The 20,572-nt window shown below is 49.5% G+C and overlaps 2 protein-coding genes across 2 annotated transcripts in view; both read left to right on the top strand.

The window, feature by feature from the left end:
• The first annotated feature begins 1,173 nt into the window (after nt 1–1,173).
• On the top strand, nt 1,174–11,676 carry TUT1 (terminal uridylyl transferase 1, U6 snRNA-specific). The gene is made up of 9 exons (XM_008707501.2): nt 1,174–1,415; nt 2,914–3,104; nt 6,492–6,807; nt 6,999–7,099; nt 8,352–8,818; nt 9,442–9,551; nt 9,708–9,818; nt 9,978–10,070; nt 10,489–11,676. The coding sequence occupies exons 1-9, from the start codon at nt 1,334–1,336 to the stop codon at nt 11,631–11,633; spliced, it is 2,616 nt and encodes an 871-aa protein (XP_008705723.2). The 5' UTR covers nt 1,174–1,333; the 3' UTR covers nt 11,634–11,676.
• Nucleotides 11,677–12,679: 1,003 nt separating this feature from the next.
• EEF1G (eukaryotic translation elongation factor 1 gamma) overlaps nt 12,680–20,572 on the top strand; it is a 9,904-nt gene continuing 2,011 nt past the window's right edge. The window contains exons 1-7 of the mRNA XM_008707500.2: nt 12,680–12,823; nt 13,906–14,064; nt 14,715–14,778; nt 14,934–15,076; nt 15,593–15,736; nt 17,483–17,612; nt 17,991–18,195. Of these exons, the coding sequence (XP_008705722.1) occupies nt 12,812–12,823; nt 13,906–14,064; nt 14,715–14,778; nt 14,934–15,076; nt 15,593–15,736; nt 17,483–17,612; nt 17,991–18,195 (857 nt within the window). The 5' untranslated portion in view covers nt 12,680–12,811. The remainder of the gene's footprint in view (nt 12,824–13,905; nt 14,065–14,714; nt 14,779–14,933; nt 15,077–15,592; nt 15,737–17,482; nt 17,613–17,990; nt 18,196–20,572) is intronic.

Below are 20,572 nucleotides of genomic sequence, written 5' to 3'. Positions count from 1 at the left end.
GGCAAGATGCAGCCTACCTTGGGGGTATTGCAGTGTCTTACCAGCCAGCTCTGTGGTATATTTGCATGGACTGCTGCTCAGGGATTCCCAGGACCAGCCTCAGCACCTGCCTTGATATTGAGGCCCACTCTAGAACTGTCCCCTGCTTTCCCGGGTTTGGGAAGCAGAAGCCTGAGCAGGGCCCAACAGGAGCAACACCCTTGGAGCATGTACAAGAAGTTAAGCCTACTATGTGTTCCTTCTGCACTTCCTTATGGATAGGGGAACAGCCTCAGCAGTTGGGACTTGCTTAAGGTTACAGATCTCCTGATGCCTGCCTCAGGTCCAGTGTGCTTTCCACAGTCCAAAGCCGTGGGCCGGTAACCACAGCAGGGGCTACTTAGCCCGTCTGACAGTCGTCTCCATCTCCTGTTTTCTGCCCCTCGGGCCTCCCCAGCTCCTTCACTCTCCCCATTCCGAGCTTACACCTGGGCAGTATCGGGAGGAATTGACCACTATACCGCTTTTGGGACAGCAGCATTTTCTCCCAACAATGTCTTCACTCTGCTGCCTTGAAGGCATAGTAGGTCCCACGGCATGCCTTGAAGTGGGCCGGTGGCTCTGGCCTCATGGCTACACTCCACGCAGCCCACTCTTGGGGAAGGAAAGCCTGACTCACGGAGCCGCAGCGATCTGGCTGTGGCTGAGTGGAGTCTGGGAGGTGCCCAGTGGGGGCAGAGCTCCCCGACCAGGGCTGGGAAGTGGTCGCAGAACATCCATTTGCGGGGAGGACCGAGGGCAGAGGGAGAGAGTAGCGGCTCTACGGAACTCGGGCCTCGGGAGTCCAGGGACAGGCTTGAGCTTAAGTCTGCTCATCCTCCGCCTTTATTCGCCCGGTAAATACGGGTTTGAGGATGGAGCACCGCGGGTCCCTATAGCCCCTAGAGGGAAGGTACCTACAGCGTAAACCGAAGCAACCGGCAAGGAAACAGCCCGTTGACTTCAAAGGGCCCCGGTGCCGGCTTTTGTGGCCGCCTTCATGAATATTCATGAACCTTGGGGCCAATCAACGCCTGAATGGCTCAGAGAGCACCAATCGGCTTACAGCATGCAGATAAGTCTCAAAGACGGGCGGCTTTTCCTGAAGCTGGTGGAAGAGATTTAATGCGGGGTGGAAACGGAACCCTGAATCGGAGGAGCTCAGTTTCCCGAGGAGTGTGCCTGCGCACTTGGTCGGTGTACGTCACTTCCTATCGGGCTGGCGGAAGTTGCTTCCAAGCGCGTTGCGATTTGTAGGCGTGAGTTCCGGTTGGTGGCCGAAGTGCTTGTGTGTTGTCGGTACTGGAGAGTCGCGATGGCGGCAGTGGATTCGGATGTCCAATCGCTGCCCCGTGGGGGTTTCCGCTGCTGCCTCTGCCACGTTACTACAGCCAACCGTAAGCGGTGGCTTGTGAGGGGGTGGTTGTGAGTTCTCGTCTTTGGGTCCTAGCGAAAAGGTGTATAGGTCATAGTTCTTGTCAAGTCGGTTGGTAGGGTCACTCACCTCCGTTTTCACTCCGCCTGTACGAAGGGATTGGAGAGTGGCGAAAGTCCCACCACCTTACCCCCTCCTTCCTAGTATCAGAAATCTCCACAACGAAAGTTTCATGATCTTATTCCCTCTTTAACGGTCATCTGTTGGACGCCACCTTTGTGTCTGGTACTCTGCTGGGCTCTCGCGTGGGGTGAGGGGATTCAGAGATGAAGGAGTTAACCGCGAGAGGTTGAGAGAATTCCAGTGCTCAATAGATATGTTTGGAGAGCTGTAGGATCACAGAGAAAATAGTAATTAACTCACGGAAGCCCTACAGAGGAGCTACCCAAAGGCAGAGATGGACAAAGGAGCATGGCATGCATGACTAGGAGATGGGTTTGGCAAAGTAGACAGGCTTCTTGTATGACAGCGCAGGGGACTCCATGAAACCTCAAATTCCACTTTTTTTTTTTTTGAAGGTTTTATTTATTTTAGAGAGAGAGTGCGCACAAGTGGGGGGGGGGGAGGGCGGAGGGAGTAGCAGGCTCTGAGCCTGATGCGGGACTTGATCCCAGGACCCCGGGATCTTTACCTGAGCCGAAGGCAGATGCATAACCGACTGAGCCACGCGGACACCCTCAAATTCCACTTCTGAAGTCTGGAATCATGATCTTCCCTAAACAGGATCTTCTGTTCTTTTTCTTTGTGAATGGCATTATCACTATTTGTCCCATAGGGCAAGCCAAAAATCTAGCATAGTCTTCTCTGGCCCCACATATATATTGGTGACAACAAACAGATGACCCAGAATTTAATAAAAATAATAATTACTAACTTTTCGCATGTTCAACATGTAGCAGACTGTGCCAGGTATTCTATTTTGCATAATACCCGTGTGGTAAGTACTATTAATATCTTCATTTTGTGTCCCATGAAACTGATGCACAGAGAGGTTAAGTAACTTGCCCAAGATCTCACACAGTTTGCCAGACCTGGGATTTAAACCTGGGTAGCATGACCTCAAATCTTGCACTTGCAATCTCTGTACCATACCTAGAGACCATCCTTGAGGGAATAGTCTAGGGTCCTACTTTATTTAGTTCTTCTGTATATGACCTGGATAAGTCTCCTGTTAATTTTTTTTTTTTTTTAACAATTTGCAGGTGTTGCTCTACCTAGCACTTACAGGTGGTTTAAGAAAAACTTGTAGCTAGTTCTCCTGGAAACCATTTAGAATACCTTATATAGACACATGGACAAGAGAGGAAGGTGACAAGAGCCAGGACTTTGTATATTCAAAGGTCACACTTTTCTGTGGCTTGGAAGGATTAGTAGGATTTAGGAGTGCATTTAGGTAAAGTCAGGGGGTAAGTACACTGAAGAGTGATTTGGATGTTTTTGTTTTATGTTTATCTTTGCAGGACCCAGCCTAGATGCCCACTTGGGGGGCCGGAAGCACCGGCACCTGGTAGAACTACGAGCTACCCGAAAGGCCCAGGGACTTCGAAGCGTGTTTGTCAGTGGCTTTCCCCGGGATGTGGATTCTGCTCAACTCACTCAGTACTTCCAGGCATTTGGACCCGTGGCCAGTGTTGTCATGGACAAGGACAAGGTAGAGTAAATGGCTCTTGTGGTAAAGAATGAGTCAGGTGTGCCACATACAAAACGAAATGAGAGAGAAACCAGCATTCCTGTTTCAGCTGGTGCCTTATATGGGTTGTCCTTGATGGATACCACAATACTTGGGCCAGGCCAGCTTTGTGAGCCTCCTCCAGCATCCCCCCGTGGCCCCCCCCCCCCACCGGCAACTCTCCCACCTCCCCGGCTCCTTCTTGGATTTTATCAGTTCACTAGAGTTCGTCACTGGTGGACTTGTTGGTCATTAATTTAGTCAGTCACTCTTCATTTTATTTGCCAAATACTAACTGTTGACTTTGTACTAGGCACTGTGTGTAGAGCTGCATTTTTTTTTTTTTTAAAGATTTATTTATTTGAGAGACAGGGAAAGAGAGAGAGAGGGAGAGAGAATCTCAAGCAGACTCCACACTGAGCATGGAGCCTGACACAGAGCTCGATCTCACAACCCTGAGATCACGACCTGAGCTGAAACCAAGAGTCGGATGCTTAACTAACTGCGCCACCCAGGTGCCTCAGAGCTGCATTTCCTTTTTCTTTTTTTCAGATTTTACTTATTTATTTGAGAGAGAGAGAGAGAGAGAGGCAGAACACGGAGGGAGAAGCAGATTCCCCACTGAGCAGAGAGCCTGATGCGGGGCTTGATCCCAGGACCCTGGGATCATGACCTCAGCTGAAGGCAGACACTTCACCGACTGAGCCACCCAGGCGCCCCAGAGCTGCATTTTCAATAGTAAATAGGATAGATGTGGCCCGTGCAGGCGCAGAGTTTGTAGTCTCGTGAATAAAGTAGACAATTAAGTGCGTAATTACAATGAAGTAGGTGCTTTAAGAGCACACCATCAGGAGAGCTGTCCTAACCCCACAAGAGACTGCTTTATAAACCAGCTAGCAGTTCATTAACTTACAGTGAGAGGTACTAAAATTAGCTGGTCAAAATACCCTGTCTTCTGGACAGTGCTAGACAAAGAAGCTTGTTCTTTGTAGTCCTTTTTGTCTTCCAGGCAGGCCTTTTGTCAGTTTCTCTTTAGTCCTTCGAAAACGTTCACTGTTGTCCAGCTGTGTTGTGTCGTCATATCGTAGCTCCGAGATTGCTCTCTGGTTTTGTGGGCGTGGCTTAGGTGATCCTGAATGGCTTTGGCAGCCCATGTCTTCTCTTAGGATGGGCTGGGGTGTATTTTTCTTAGAGATGTTCGGTAACTGACCCACAGGGGCTTTAACAAAAGAGGTTTAATTGTTCTCTTTGACAAGAAGTCCAGACCTGGGCAGTCCAGCACTTTACTGTTTTCCTGCTCTGTCGTTACTGGCACGTGGCTCTCCCTTTCTGGTTACGATAATGCTGGTTGCACATCTTCAGGTAAGAGAAAGGGGCAGGCTGAAGGACAGAGTATGAAAGGCTAGTGCCAGCTGAGTCTGACTGTCTTCCCCTGCTTTTCTTTATTTTTCAGGAAAGTATCTTTCCCAGGGCCTCTTCATTAGACTTCTCCGTATAGCTCATTGGCCTGAATTCTATCACATGGTTACGCCTAGCTGCAGGCAAGCCTGGGAAATGAAGTTTTTTAGCTGGACACCTTGCCCTTCTGAACAAGAATTGGGATGCTGTTAGCAAGAAAGAAAGGGAGAATGTATATTGGGAAGGCAGTTGGCAGTGTCTGCCCCAGATTCCTTTTTCAGAAAACTCAGTATCTCCGTTTTTGTTCGTGTTTATTTGAATTGTCGAGAATGACCTTTTTTCTGAACTTAAACCTCACGTTTCTGAGGCTTCTAATTATTTTGACAATAATGACTAAAATTTTTATTGAGCAATTATCACACCCCAGTCATGTGCTAAGTGGTTTATATACAATATCTCATTCATTTCCACAAGGTTTCCTTGATTGACAGCATCACTGGGAAGTTGGAGATTTGAGGGATTAAGCCCTTACGTGGAGGCAGTCACAAGTTATTTAACTTCTCGGAGTTTTAGTTTCTTGAGAGAAATGTGCGCTCAAAGACAAGGCCAGGCAAAGAGACACCTAATTTCCAGCTGGGGCTTTGATTGCATACTTGGTGTTGAACTGCAGTCTGTGAGTAGTGTGATTCCTCAGAGTCAAAAGATTGGCGTGGGCAGGTCCAGGTGGCTGCCTTTCTCCTTGGTTTCACTACGGTTCCTTGCCATGTTTGGCATGGGGTGGAAGTGAGGGTAGGAAGGGTACCCCCCCTTCGCCCCCGCCCCACTGCTTGTATTTTCGATTGAGGTGTGACTTACAGAGCATAAATTTCACACTTTTAAAGTATACAATTCAGGAGTTGTTAGTGTATTTACAAGGTTCTGCACCCATCCTTTCAGAATGTTTTATCTCTCCTCATGTGTGAGTCAGGCCTGTGTGCTGGTGACGCTGCTCCCCCCTGCCCCCCCTCATTAACTTTTTTATATGGTGTAAGGTAGGGGTCCAGTATCATTCTTTTACATGTGGCTATCCAGTTGTCCCAGCACCATGTGTTGGGAAGACTATTTTTTCCTCATTGAATGGTCTTGACAACTTCGTTGACAATCAGTTGACCATAGAGGTATGGGTTTAATTTCTGGAGTCTTCGTCTCATTTTCTTCATCTGAATGACTGTCTTTGTGCCAGTACCAATGTGTCTTTTTTCTTTTTCTTCTTTTCCTTTTTTTTTAAGTAACCTCTACACCCAGTGTGGGGCTCAAACTAGGATCCTGAGATCAAGAGTCACAGGCTCCAGGGACTGAGCCAACCGGGCATCCCAGTATCCCACTGTCTTGGTTATTGTAGCATACATTGTTAAAAGTAGGATGAGGTTCTATCTTTACTACTGAAGAGAATGTAAAAGAATATGGACTTTTGCCCTGAGGCAGTCATTTTTCCTGCTCCTGCTAACATTCTGCCTTAAAATATATATAGCCCAGTGAATATCGTGGAACTCAACCAGATCATAGCATCACACTGTCATGTTGCTGTTATTTCTAAATAGGAAGTCTGTTCAAGGTAGGGTATGTTTATATTTCCACCTAGCACAGTTCATTATATGGATTCTAAATAAAAGGTCTAATTAAGTTAAAAGGAAAAGTTAGGGGATGCATCAGAGTATAAGCAGTGAAATCATGTCATTGACAAGAGTAAAGGAGAATGGAATAAGTAACACGGGATTTTCAGAGGCAGACTGGGATGAGAGTAAAATGTGTGGGATGGGAGTGAGGGAGAGAATTGTTTTTCTAAATATGTTCCCTGTTCCAGAAACATTAGGCAGATATTCTCAATTTATAGGGTGGTCCCCTTTTCAAAGAATGTCACCCACTGTCAAACCATGTGTTTGGATTTTTTATTCCAAAACCGTGATCCCTGCCCCTGTTGTGGTTTGCCAGGGGGTGTTTGCTATCGTGGAGATGAGAGACGTCGGGACCCGGGAAGCTGTCTTGTCACAGCCTCAGCACACCCTGGGAGGACATCGCCTGCGGGTCCGCCCACGGGAGCAGAAAGAGTTCCAGAGCCCAGCCTCCAAATCCCCCAAAGGAGCTGCCCCTGACAGTCACCAGCTGGCCAAAGCACTAGCTGAGGCCCCTGATGTGGGCGCACAAATGGTGAAGCTCGTGGGGCTGAGGGAGTTGTCTGAGGCTGAGCGGCAGCTTCGGAGCCTCGTGGTGGCCCTGATGCAGGAGGTCTTCACAGAGTTCTTCCCTGGTGAGTCCCTTCCCTTCCCATGTCGGAGCCCTCCCTCCCCTCCCTCCCCCATCCCCAGTCTGCACCCCCGGGTTCTCCCTCAGCCAGAGACGTTTATTTGGCTGTGCTTCCTTCTTCGTGGCCCACTGTGTTCTTCTACCCCATACTCCTCTCTCATGTCACTTGACCTTTGTTTTCTGCTCGGCATCCAGGCTGTGTGGTCCATCCTTTTGGCTCTTCCATAAACAGTTTTGATGTCCATGGCTGTGATCTTGACCTCTTCCTGGATCTGGGTGACTTGGAAGAGTCCCAGGTGAGTGACTGGGGAGGCAGCTGGGAAGAGTCAGTGGGGATGGTCATGGGACTCTGGGCAAGCACCATCTCTCTCATGCCTTAGTTAGTCATTTGTAAAATGGGGTAATGGAACCTGAGAGGGTTATTGCAGTTGGAGAAATGTGAAAGTATTAGATGGGTATTAGATAGGATGAATATGAATTGACACAGGACACATGGCATTTGTAACAGGAAAAAACCAGATTTCAAAATGGTGTATATAATATTGTATTTGGAAAAAAATATATGAAAGGACTTACAATAACATAATTTTGGGGTTATGTTTTTACTTATCTGTATTTTCTAACATCTAATGTACAGATTCTGCTTTTGAAATAGGAAAGGGTCGTTAGTATTTTTTTAATAGGCTTTGTTTTTTAGAGTAGTTTTAGGTTCACAGCAAAATTGAGCAAAAAGTACAGCTTTCATATACTCCCTACTTTACAAAAAGGGTTATTTTAAAGATTTTATTTATTTATTTATTTGAGAGAGAGAGAGATTGAGCTCCAGTGGAGGGAGGGGGAGAGAGAGAGGGAGAGAATCTCAAGCAGACTCCACACTGAGTGCAGAGCCGGATGTGGGGCTCAGTCTCACAACCCTGAGATCATGACCTGAGCCGAAACCAAGAATCAGATGCTTAACCGACTGAGCCATCCAGCCGCCACACATACAGGGTTATTTAAAAAATAAATTTGTTTTATCAGTCTTTTTTTTCTCTTTCCCCACATATAGACACACACGCGCACACACACTTTATAATTTCAGAATCTTTTGAGAGCAGGGTGCGTACATGATGCCCATAATAGTCCAGTGTCTATTAGGGAGACACAGAGGCATCCTCGGGTACAGCTGCGGTACCATTAGCAGGACGGTTGCGTTACCTGGTGCAGGTGTCAGATGTTATAAGGTTGTAGTCTGCGGCCCATCCCGTGCATTCATCAGCTGCCCACCAGCACGCTAGTGTTGGCCCCTCCGTCGTCTTTACAGTTCCTCTGCCGTCTTCTGTCTTTCATGACAGTGACATCTTGGTAGAATACAGACCATTTATTTTGTGGTAGTAAAAGTTATTTTTAATTTTAAAAAGAGGTTGTGAGGATTAACTGAGTTAATATATATAAAACCCTTGGGATGGGACCTGGCACGTAAGCAGTAGTAGATATATCCCGGGGAGTGTTGCCCGGATGGGGGCAGCAGGAGAGGCAAATATTCACTGAGCCCATTTCTATCCACAGCCAGCCCCAAAGGCCCCAGAGTCTCCATCTTTGGACTCAGCCCTTGCATCACCACTGGATCCTCAAGCCCTGGCCTGTACCCTGGCTTCCCCTCCAGACTCACAGCCTCCTTCTCCCCAAGACTCAGAAGCCCTGGATTTTGAAACTCCTTCCTCTTCCCTGGCACCCCAGACTCCGGACTCTGCTTTGGCCTCTGAGACCCTCGCCTCTCCCCAGTCCCTGCCTCCAGCCTCCCCGTTGCAGGAGGACCGGGGAGAGGGGGACCTGGGGAAGGCCCTGGAACTAGCAGAGGCCCTGAGGGGGGAGAAAACAGAGGGGGTAGCCATGCTGGAGTTGGTGGGATCCATTCTTCGGGGCTGTGTCCCTGGGGTGTACCGAGTCCAAACTGTGCCCTCTGCCCGACGCCCTGTGGTCAAGTTTTGCCATCGGCCTTCAGGTCTTCACGGTGACGTCTCCCTCAGTAACCGGTACCTTTGTTTAAGAGGGTGGTTGGGGAAGGCCAGCCGAGCCTTCTGGGGTGGGTGAGGAGGGAGCCCTCGTGTGGGAAGCTCCTGTACTTGCTGAGCCTCGAGGTTATCCTTGTTGGGTCCCGTCCCTCTTTCTGCCATTTGTCTCCTGTCTGGCATCCATTTTCATGGATGTAAAGTGTGTTCCTTGGAATACTGTTTTTAGGGGATTTAAGAAAAGAGTTCCAGGGTTGAATAAGTTTGGGAAATGCTAAGTTAAATGCAAATCATTTTCTCCCTTCTCACCCTCTTCCCCACTTCCTCTCCCTCCCTTCCAGTCTTTGTTTCTTTGCATATGAAAGGCATTGAGCAGTCATGTAACAAAACTCTTCTAGAATATCCTCTCCGGGATGAATATTCTATCCAGGACTGGCATATAGAATGTAGTGTTTCCCCGAACACATGTGACATCCTTTTGCATGCCCTTTCTTTGCATGCCCCTTCACATGACCGTGTCAGCAAACACTTGGGAAATGCTCTTTTGGCCTCATTCCATCTGGCCCCCTGTTCTGCAAGCCTGGAATAAGAGCTGGGGTGATAGGTTCAGAGGGTCTCTAGCACTGACACCTTTGTCTTTGTTCCAGGCTGGCCCTTCATAACTCTCGCTTCCTGAGTCTCTGCTCTGAGCTGGATGGGCGAGTTCGGCCCCTCGTGTACACCCTCCGCTGCTGGGCTCAGGGTCGAGGGCTGTCGGGTGAGAATGAATCAGGACACACTTGGGGTTGAGCTGGTGTTGGGGAAAGGGGGGGCCTCAGGGGGGGAGGGGAGGAAGGTACAGGAACCAGGGTTGAGAGAACCAACCAGGGTGTTAGATGCACCTCCAATCTAACCGGAAATATTGTTTACCCAGGAAGTGGCCCCCTCCTCAGTAACTACGCCCTGACCTTGCTCGTGATCTATTTCCTTCAGACCAGGGACCCTCCTGTGTTGCCTACTGTGTCCCAGCTCACCCAGAAAGCAGGTACAGCGGTCTGGCCTCCACCCTCTTTATCCTGTTAGCTTTGGCTTTCCTCCTCTTTGTTTCATTTAGACGCACTAAGCTACCCCAGGAATGAGATATCTGCTGTCATTCCCAATCCTCCTGCTTCCGAGCTGACCCTCACCTTACTTCCTTTCACAGGTGAGGGCGAGCAGGTGGAGGTGGATGGCTGGGACTGTAGTTTCCCCAGGGATGCCTCAGGACTGGAGCCCAGCACCAATAAGGAGCCCCTCAGTGAGTTTGGGGAGCACGGTAGAGGATTAATAAATGATGTTAATCACAACTGTAGGTTATATCCATCAGTTACTATTTATTTGCCGGGCATGGTTCTCATAGCAACCTCGTGGGATAGCTAGTATCGTTAATACCATTTTACAGATGAAGAAACCACGCTTTGGAACAATTAAGTGGCTTGCTCAAGGTTACACTGCTAGTGAGGGGAAGGAACAGCATCTGGGGAAGGACGTTGCTCGGGACATGGGGAGACAGGCTGGACCTCTTGTTTATATAGAGGTCAGAGGAGTCTGGCTTCTGACATTCTTCTGAGCTACTTGGAAGGGAAAAGAAAGTCCAAGAGAATGCCTGTAGTGCAGGCCTGACTTGGTTCTGGCCTCTAAGTAACCCCTTCTGCCTGGTCTTCCTCCTCCTCCAGGTTCTCTGCTAGCCCAGTTCTTCTCCTGCGTCTCTTGTTGGGATCTTCGTGGCTCACTGCTGTCCCTGCGGGAGGGTCAGGCACTGCCTGTGGCAGGGGACCTGCCCTCTAATCGCTGGGAGGGTCTGCGCCTTGGCCCCATGAATCTCCAGGACCCCTTTGACCTGAGTCACAATGTGGCAGCCAATGTGACCAGCCGGGTAGCTGGGCGGCTACAGAACAGCTGCCGAGCGGCAGCCAATTACTGCCGAAGCCTCCAGTACCAGCGCCGTTCCTCCCGGGGTCGGGACTGGGGGCTGCTCCCCCTTCTGCAGCCCAGCTCCCCTAGTTCCTTGCTGTCTGCAACACCCATCCCCTTACCCCCCGCTCCCTTCACCCAGCTCACTGCTGCCCTGGCCCAGGTGTTAAGGGAAGCATTGGGGTGCCATATAGAACAGGGAACCAAGAGACTGCGGTCAGACAGAGGGGGACCTGAGGAGTCTCCTCAGGGAGGGACAAACAAAAGATTGAAACTAGATGGAGAGGAAAAAAGCTGTGAGGAGGGGCAGGAGGAGCAGCAGGGATATATTGGGGACCACAGTGAAGATGGGGTGGAGGAAATGGTTGTAGAGGTTGGAGAGATGATGCAGGACTGGGTGCAGAGCCCGGGGCGGCCAGGGGAGCCACCCCACATGCCCAGAGAGCAGCTAGCCACTGGAGAAGAGGGGCAGTCAGGCCATGCGGCACTGGCAGAGCAGGGGCCCAAAGGACCCGAGGCAGCCAGAGCAGGATCTAGGGGTGAGACAGGGAGGGTGGTGTCGCTCTCCTCAGTGAGCTGGCGCTGTGCCCTGTGGCACCGAGTGTGGCAGGGGCGGCGGCGGGCCCGGCGACGCCTGCAGCAGCAAACCAAGGAGAGGGGCAGAGGCGGTGCTGGCACTGCAGAATGGCTGGCGGTTGAGGCTCAGGTCACCCGGGAGCTGAGAGGACTGAGCAGTGCTGCACAGCGGCCAGAGGCTGAGCCGCTCCTGACCTTTGTGGCATCTGCCTCCCAGGTCAACCAGACTCTGACTGTGACTCCAATCCAGGATTCTCAAGGCCTGTTCCCTGACCTCCATCATTTCCTACAGGTTTTCCTCCCTCAAGCACTTCGGAACCTCCTCAAGTGAAGACGGGGACCCTGAGGGGCAATAAAGCTGCTAGTTTCATGAACACTACAGTTTCCTCTAATTTCCACCTGGTAGTAATCTGCCTTCCACCCGGTACTTCCCCTCCCCAGACCTTAGTGCCTTTCCTCAGACGTGTCTTTGGCTACCCTAAAATAGGTCTCAGCCTGTCTTCCTTACTACCGTTTATCACAACCTGCCTGCGATGGCGTATCCCTGCACCCGGAGCCCGCTCAGTAGGGTTCCTGAAGGATGGAGTGCCGGGTGGGTGGCTTGGCCAGTACCTGGAGGAAGAACTAAGTTTGCCGCCACATTCACCTTGCCTCTGGGATTTATATGGTGATGGCCTGAAACTGGGGTTCAGGCATCTTCGCCCACTCTCTTACTTAACCGAATTCATCCTGTTCTGGTTAAAATGGGGAAAACACTTTCCGACCTGAGCGTGGGTAAAGGGCAGCCCATCCTGGGTAAACTGGCATCCCCTACAGGGTGATGGGCGGAAGGGATCCGCCGTGTTCTCCTTCGGCCCTCGCCTGCTGCAGGCCCGGCACCAGCGACTGCATCGCGGAGCCGCAGGGTGGTTTAACGCGAGGAAACCTCACTTTGGCAGCATGTCTGACTTAGGCTCTGGTTAGATATTAATCCTCTCTAAAAAAAAAAAAAACCAGAGCGGGAACAAATGGGACTTATCCACGCAGGACTTGTTTCCGCTCCTGTGAGTGTCCCACAGTCCCGATGTTAGGGGCCTGGCAGGATCTCCGTCAAGTCACCGCGGGTTCCGGAGCTGGAGCGGCACGCCTCTGGGAGCCGGCGCGGCGCGGAGTTGGCAGCTGTGCCACGTCGCAGACAAGGGGAGGTTTTCCAGCTTGTTCTCACAGTTTACCCTCCGCGCCTTCAACCTCCACGTCGGGACTCGGATTGGCCAAGCCTGAGGGGCGGGCCAGCCAAGAGTCCCACTGCGCAGGCGCGAGCTTTCTCCTAGCCGACCAGCAGGCCCCACCCCTTTTCTTTTTCCAATTCAGCCGCCGCGGGATACCGAACTGTCGTGCGTATGCCTTCTGTGCCGTCCTCGCTTTGCGGCTGCTGTTTCTCCACGGCTCTCCCCTTCCTCCCCTTCTCTCCCTGACGGCTTACTTTGCGGCAGCGCCGAGAGCCCCACCCCCTTTCTCTGCGGAATCACCATGGCGGCTGGGGTAAGTTTGCCGGCTCCGGCGAGCCAGGTCACCGTATCCGACGCCATCCTCTGCCCGAGTAGGACCCTGCGGCGTCAGAGGAGTTCTGGAGGCGAGTGGGGAAGTGATTCGGGGTCTAGAGACCGTACTGTTGGAGAGCAAGGCTTCCAGGCCCCGGAGGGGAACTGAGGCTGGGACTCTTGGAGGCCAAAGAGGTGGAAGGGTCTCGGGTAGAGGAGAATAGAGATATCGGATCCCGGCCGTCCGGGGCCTGAGAAAGGGGTTCGGGTTCATTGCCGCCTCGAGACGTGGGATCCGGGCAGGTTGACAGAACTTTTGCGACCGTTTTGTGGGGCAACAGCAGGGACGGAGTGAAGAGGAGGGTCTTTGTGGGCAGGTACGGCTGTCTCCGGTTAAGGGTCGTCCCGCGGGGAGGTTTGGGAGAGGGAGGACTCTCCGGACGGTGGAGGCAGACCGTGCTGGCCAGGCTAATAGAAGGAGAAGGCAACGCCGGGGAACTCACTGCGGGACAGGACCGGAGGGACGGTACGCGTGACAAGTAGGAGTGGTTCTGTGGGGAGAAGGAGTTGATTTAGGAAGGAAAGATGCCATTCGGTTTCTCTGGCTGTTCTGAGGGGAACTTGGAAATGGTCGGTGCGTGTGAGGGACAAGGGTGACGCTTTGGAAGGGGTGAGTGGCTCGGCGGTAGAGTAGGCAGGTACTCGCTCACCATCAATGAATGAAACCAGGGCTTCGCGAAGGGAGGAGTGTGTGTGTGTCGGCAGGTGGAGTCTGAGAGAGCTACAAGTTCTAGGTTTCTAGACGATATATTTGAGGAGATGAGAATGCTTCTAGAGGTGTCCTTAGGGAAGGTCAAACCTGTCAACAAGCTTTATTTAGCAGTTGGTGTGTAGTTCTGTCTTCGGTATTTCAGAGGACTCTGATTACACATGACAGATACTAGAGAGCTTGGTTCACCAGAGCGAGTAAAAATGAGTTGAACGGATGGGGAATAACTCAGGGAATTTATCCTGGGAGGTGACATTTAGGACTGGGACCCTTTTACTTGTTAATATTCCCTCCCCTCCCCCTTTCTCCCATAGACCCTGTACACATATCCTGAAAACTGGAGGGCCTTCAAGGCTCTCATTGCTGCTCAGTACAGCGGGGCTCAGGTCCGCGTGCTCTCCGCACCACCCCACTTCCACTTTGGCCAAACCAACCGCACCCCCGAATTTCTCCGTAAATTTCCTGCCGGCAAGGTAAGTAGGAAAGTGGAGAGGGGTCTTTGGTCCTGAGAACTCAAGGAGCCCTGAGATTGTCTCACTCTGAAGATGGTCTCCATCTTTAAAGGGGAGCTTTTCCATATAACTTTTTTTTTCTATTACATTTCAGTGATTTAAAATTCTTTTTATTTTGAGATAAGTGTAGGTTTACATGTAGTTAGAAATAATGCAGAGCTGTTCAGTGACTTGTTATAAAATTCACAGGTTTCTTTGTGTTTGTGGGATAGAGAATGAGTTTTGATTGTTTTCGGTGCAAATACAGCAAGTATCTGTATGTGGGAGCACCACCACACTTTCAAGAGCATAGAGATAGGACACTTGGTTTTTGATCTTTTGCCTATTTGATTGAGGGATTTTATATAAACGGTTGATAATATCTAAATTTTTGGGGTTTCGCTTATGAATTTAGATTGTAAGGGATACCAAGTTACTTAAATATTTCTGGTTCCTGGGTTAGAGATAGTACCAGTAGTTTGTATCAACAGTCTGCTTAGTAAGGGTTGTCAGCCTTATATAAGAACTTTTATCCAAAATTATTTCAGTTCCTGGGATTGGCTAGTGAGAAATTACTGAGTATTTTACTTATTTTTCTGAATTTTACTTATCTTTTGACTGTTTTATCCCAGGTTCCAGCATTTGAGGGTGACGATGGATTCTGTGTGTTCGAGAGCAATGCCATTGCCTACTATGGTAATTTGCAGTGGGTGTGGGAGTGGGGAGATCTGGCATGAAGGAGGTAGGACAGGATGAGGGTGAGCTGGAGTGGACAGTAGAGGAATTTTCATGGACTTGGATTGATGTTGGCATGACCCCAAAGTTCTGACCTTTGTGTTCTGACTCTGCAGTGAGCAATGAGGAGCTGCGGGGAAGTACTCCAGAGGCAGCAGCTCAGGTGGTGCAGTGGGTGAGCTTTGCTGATAGCGACATAGTGCCCCCAGCTAGTACCTGGGTGTTCCCCACCTTGGGCATCATGCACCACAACAAGCAGGTAAGCCTTGGAACTGGGGGAGAAGCCAAGGGCAGGGATGGCATCAGCTCCTGAGTGTCAGGGAGTGAGAAATAAAATAGATTGAGAAAAGGAGATGCTAAGAATATGTGGATAATAAAAGACATCATCTTCGGCATGTGAGTTTGGAGCACTGTGGTTAATGGTATCTAGGTTCTTTGTCACACAGACCCAGTGGAGTGGTGAGAAAAGCTATACCAAATGGTAGGGGAGTGGTTAAACCAGGTGACCTCTAAGGTTCCTTCTAAAATCCAAACATAAAGGACGAGATCAGTAGAGTGGGAAATTAATCCAGACTGCACCATGAAGAAATTTGACCTTGAGAGCTGCATTTGTGATACATTTGGAGTGATCCTAGGATCTGACTCCATTGAGGGAGGATGGGGATGAGCCAGAATTTAATAAGTGAAATAGCTACCTTGGTTCTGTTGTTGGGGGTGGGGAGCAGGGAAAGGGATGGGTACCCACTATTAAGTTTTTGACATTTTAAATCACTAGGCCACAGAGAATGCAAAGGAGGAAGTGAGGCGAATTCTGGGGCTACTGGATGCTCACTTGAAGACAAGGACTTTCCTGGTGGGCGAACGTGTGACACTGGCTGATATCACAGTTGTCTGCACCCTGTTGTGGCTCTATAAACAGGTGACGTTTATAATGAATCAGGTTGGCAGAGGGTGGGGGAAGTGTGGAGTCTTCAGGTTACCCTGTATTCTGCTGAGGACTTGGATATGAGAGAGTGTCTGCTAACAACTAGTCCCTAGGAGTCCCAAGTTTGAGTGCCATGACTGCTTTCCCTCCTCCTCAGAAGTTTGGTAACATTCTGTATCCTGAGTTTCTGTTTGGCAGTGAAGATGCTTAGTTTGTTTCCGTTTTTTTTGGGAGGCCCAGCAGTGCTTGTGCTTAGTTGTAAAGACAGAGGTAGGGCTGGTAGCTTCAGTATCAAGATCTTTTGGAGGCAGGCTAAGTTCAATTCTTGGCTTCATTACTTACTAGTTGTAGGGAGGGGGATGTGTATGTGTGTGAGAGAGGAAGAGAGAATTCCTTTAGTTCTTTTTCTCCTCTAAGCTATAGAACTGGCGAGGTAGTTATTAGTCTTGAGGTTCCTGTGTCAGAGGAAATGACATGTTGCAGAGCAGCAGCTCTTTTTTAAAGTTTTTTGAAAAAAATTTTTATTTAAAATTTATTTATTTATTTGTGAGAGAGAGAGAGAGCGCGCGCGCACAAGCAGGGGGAATGGCAGAGGGAGAGGGAGAAGAAGGTTCCCCTCTGAACAAGGAGCCTGACGCGAGACTTCATCCTGGGACCCTGGGATCATGACCTGAGCCGAAGGGAGAGGCCCAACTGACTTGAGCCACCCAGGCACCCAGCAGCTCTTGGACTGATACTAGCCCAGAACAGTAGTGTAATAATTGGGGGCAAAAGCACTTACTTTGTGTCCGATCCTGTTCCAGAGGCCTTGCAGGGATCCTCTTAGTCTTCACCTGCTCTATGGTGAGAGGTGGAACCTGGACCAGCGGCATGTAGCTAGTCAGTGGTGGCAGAGAATTTGAACCCAAGTACTTACTGCAGAGCCAGTACTACAGAACTGACTGCTTTAGTCCGTCTCCGTGACAAGGTTATTTTTCCTCAGATCCTAGCAAACTAAAAGATGGTAAATGAGTTTGTCACGAAGCTAAGTTTAGTTTAAAGGACTGTTTGTTAGTCTGAAATACTTTTTTTTTTTCCCGAATATTCTTTAGTTTCTGAAGTTTGGTGAAAGAAAAATATATATCGTGTAGTTAATGTAGATAGTTTTTGTTATCTTGTTTATTTGGCAAAATGAGTAATTGGCAGCTATGTTGCCCTAACTTTGTTTTTAGTTTTATTGACATGTGACTTTTTTTTTAAGGTTTTATTTATGTATTTGAGAGAGAAAGAGATAGCGAGAGAGAGCATGAGTGGGGGGCAGAGGGAGAGGGAGAAGCAGACTCCCTGCTGAGCAGGGAGCCCCATGAGGGGTTCGATCCCAGGACCCTGGGATCATGATCTGAGCTGAAGGCAGACGCCTAACTGACTGAGCCACTCAGGCGCCCGATACATGACATTTAAAAAATTAGAATGTGTAGCTGTGAAATGGTTTTGTAAAAGGAGTAAGGTGCCATATAAACATATCTACCAAGTAGATTTATAGTAAATGAAAGATGGGATCAAGTTTCCAGAAAGTTGGACTGTACTGTGAAAAAGAGGAAGGTAAATGGGGAGCAGCCTCCAGGGTAAGATGGTGTTCTCGGCAGCTTGTCCTCTCGGGTTGAGTGGAAGGTGGAGTTTGGTGTAGGAAGAAACAAGGGTCTCTGGCTTGAAACCCCTCAAGACCTCCTCTCCTTTGCTTTCACCCTTATGTTCTGACAGGTCCTGGAGCCTTCTTTCCGCCAGGCCTTCCCCAATACCAACCGCTGGTTCCTCACCTGCATTAACCAGCCCCAGTTCCGGGCTGTCTTGGGGGAGGTGAAACTCTGTGAGAAGATGGCCCAGTTTGATGGTAAGTGTGTGGAAATAGAGGAGTGTGTGGCCTGGCTCAGGGCTGGTTTGCTCAGTCTCAATCCCTTGATTTCCCATCAAGCTCTTGGGTTATGTGGACCCACAGAATGTAGGGTACCCCACGTAGTGACTAATATTTTATACGTACGCATATTTTCCCTCATTGATGTTAACGTACAGAAATTGTGGTGCACGTGTTTGTTGCCGGGTGTTGTGTTCTTGCTCCAGGACGTGCAGGGAGCTGATGGCAGAGCAGCGCAGGGCCTGGATGCCTTAGTTGCCGCCTCCGGAGGTTTTCCTCCATTACCTTGCTCACTGCCTGCTTAGAGGCGTAGGGAAAGAGGCAGGACACTGACTACTCTCCCTTTCTCTGCACCAGCTAAAAAGTTTGCAGAGAGCCAGCCTAAAAAGGACACCCCACGGAAAGAGAAAGGTTCTCGGGAAGAGAAGCAGAAGCCCCAGGCTGAGCGGAAAGAGGAGAAGAAGGCTGCTGCCCCTGCTCCCGAGGAGGAGATGGATGAATGTGAGCAGGCACTGGCTGCCGAGCCGAAGGCCAAGGACCCCTTTGCTCACCTGCCCAAGAGGTAAGGCTAGTGGAGGATAGGGGGCATGGGACTCAGGAAGGCCGGTTTTTACCTATGTGTGGTCCCCTCACACAGCTAGGGCTGTTTTACGTTGTCCATGTAGAATTGAAAGATGTTTTGTTTGCAAGGAAACCAACTTCTTGAGTTTATCCTCAAGAATTGGGTGACATTTTTTTTTTAAGATTCTATTTATTTGAGAGGGTGCTTTTGCACCCACAAGCAGTGGGGGAGGGGCAGAGGGAGAGGGAGAAGCCGACTCCCCCGATGAGCAGGGAGCCCGATGTGGGCCTGGATCCCAGGACCCTGGGATCATGACCTGAGCTGAAGGCAGACTGAGCCACCCAGGCGCCCTGTATTTTTACTGTTTTGATGAACAGACAGTATAAACATTCTCACTGAGAAGGGAGGGTGACCATGACTCCATAGTGCCTGTCTGCTTCACTGTTCCCAGATTGGAGGACTTAAACCCCTCAAGAAGGAAAAGAAGGAAGTAGATGGGATGGTCATCACCCCATCCACTGCCAGCCTTTTTGGTAAAGGATGAGGTTCTTGGAAGAAAAGAATATAGTAAAAGAAAACTTTTTGGTGTGAAAAAAGTGGGGCATCTAGTACTTGCCGGCTGTTCTGTACTCAAGTCATCAGCGACTGCCCTAGCATTTCGTTAGAATTGTAAGCATGATGAGCATGTCTTGTCTGTACCCGCTTCACATAGTTCTCCTTGCTCCCTGCTTTTCTTACCCACTCAATTTGCCTTTCCCAAAGCCATCCAGGCTTTCACTAGTTGGTCAGTTGGGGTTCAACAGGGTTCACCCTCCCCTGTTTTGTAATGGTATTTTTTTGTTTGTTTTTAAGATTTTGTTTATTTGGGGGGGGGGGCTGCGTGAGCAGCGGAAGGGGCAGAGGGAGAGAGAGAGAGAACAGGTTCCCCATTGAGTGCGGAGCTCAAATGAGGCTCGATCTCACAACCCTGAGATCGTGACCTGAGCAGAAGTCAGGAGTTGAAATCAAGAGTCGGGCACTTAACTGACTGTGCCACCCAGGCTCTCCTTGTAATGGTTTTTTATGGGATAAACCAGCATGAAGGCGCGTGCTGCTGGTGGGCATAATAGGGGCGAGGAGAGTTGTAAATGGCGAGCATCCCAGCACCAGATGGCCACAGTAGGAGCTGCTGTTTCCCCATTTGGGGAGCAAGGAGTGTAGCTCTTAGGCCCAGGCACTTCATACCAGACCAAGGAAACCTGCAAATGCAGCTGTTCGTTACAGATACGTTTCTTTTTGAACTGAAGTGATTGACCTTGAACCTAACACAGGAGCAGGTCAGGAGTGAGCAGGAGGTTTGGTGTGTATATAAGCTCCGATAACCTGAGTTACATATGCTGTTGTAACGGAGACCCAGTTAATTGTTAGCTAGAGATTTTCACATATATTAGGTCTGTATATTCTGGGCAAAAAATAAATCACCAGTAGACTGAAAATCTTTAATAAACTTAATATCCTTTTGGGAATATTGATTAATACCAGTTTGCTGTATTACCGTGGTGCTCTGTTGGGCTGCCGAGATGATTTTCCCCAGGATTTTTAATGTCACAAAGGTAATGTCTTCAAAGATGAAGACTGCTACTTGTCAAGAGTTAGTTCCAGTTATTTATTTATTTTAAAGATTTATTTATTTGCCAGAGAGAGCACAAGCAGGGGAGGGGTAGAAGGAGAGGGGCAAGCAGACTCCCCGCTGAGCAGGGAGCCAGATGTGGGGCTCGATCCCAGGACCCTGGGATCATGACCTGAGCTAAAGGCGGACACTTAACCAGCTGATCCACTCAGGCACCCCAGTTCTAGTTCTTTTAAGGCCTTCCAGCTACACTTGTTTCAGGAGCCATTCAGAGCCTGTCCTCATTTGGGGGGAAATGGATACAACGTGGCCATAAATAATAAAGTTGGAACAGTTGGGGAGGGTGTGAGGAAAAAATCCCCAGGCCCTTTTCTGAGGGTGGTTGAGGGGGAAGCTCCCCAGAGGAGGTCTCTGTTGTATATTTAGGAAGGAACGTAGGACCCAGGGTTCAAGGGCAGCCTCTGCTTTGCTATATTGGAACATTGGGCAGGTCACACCACTTAACCTTATCTGGAAAGAGGGAAAGGAATGGTTTTTAACTCTAGGGTTTGTTGGCATTATTTATACTAATGAATAATTGAGCCAGTTAAGTATTCGGTGAGGGTTTTTTTTAAGTAGGTTTATGGCACAGTCGTACAGTAGAGGATTATTTAGCCATTAAAACATTTGTAAGGGGCGCCTGGGTGACTCAGGTCAGTTAAGCGTCTGCCTTCGGCTCAGGTCCTGATCCGGGGTCCTGGGATTGAGCCCCACACCTGGCTCCTTGCT

The sequence above is a fragment of the Ursus maritimus genome, unplaced genomic scaffold (assembly GCF_017311325.1).
Source record: "Ursus maritimus isolate PB19 unplaced genomic scaffold, ASM1731132v1 scaffold_23, whole genome shotgun sequence".
Classification (NCBI taxonomy): domain Eukaryota; kingdom Metazoa; phylum Chordata; class Mammalia; order Carnivora; family Ursidae; genus Ursus; species Ursus maritimus.
This window is presented reverse-complemented; position numbering and strand designations above follow the sequence as displayed.

What these genes read in the sequence shown, in the direction of transcription:
- TUT1 (XM_008707501.2), top strand. Translation starts at nt 1,334, where the DNA reads ATGGCGGCAGTGGATTCGGATGTCCAATCGCTGCCCCGTGGGGGTTTC. An exon ending in TTGTCATGGACAAGGACAAG is followed by an intron (nt 3,105 to 6,491) that starts GTAGAGTAAATG and finishes GTGGTTTGCCAG; the next exon opens with GGGGTGTTTGCTATCGTGGA. An exon ending in GACGTCTCCCTCAGTAACCG is followed by an intron (nt 8,819 to 9,441) that starts GTACCTTTGTTT and finishes TCTTTGTTCCAG; the next exon opens with GCTGGCCCTTCATAACTCTC.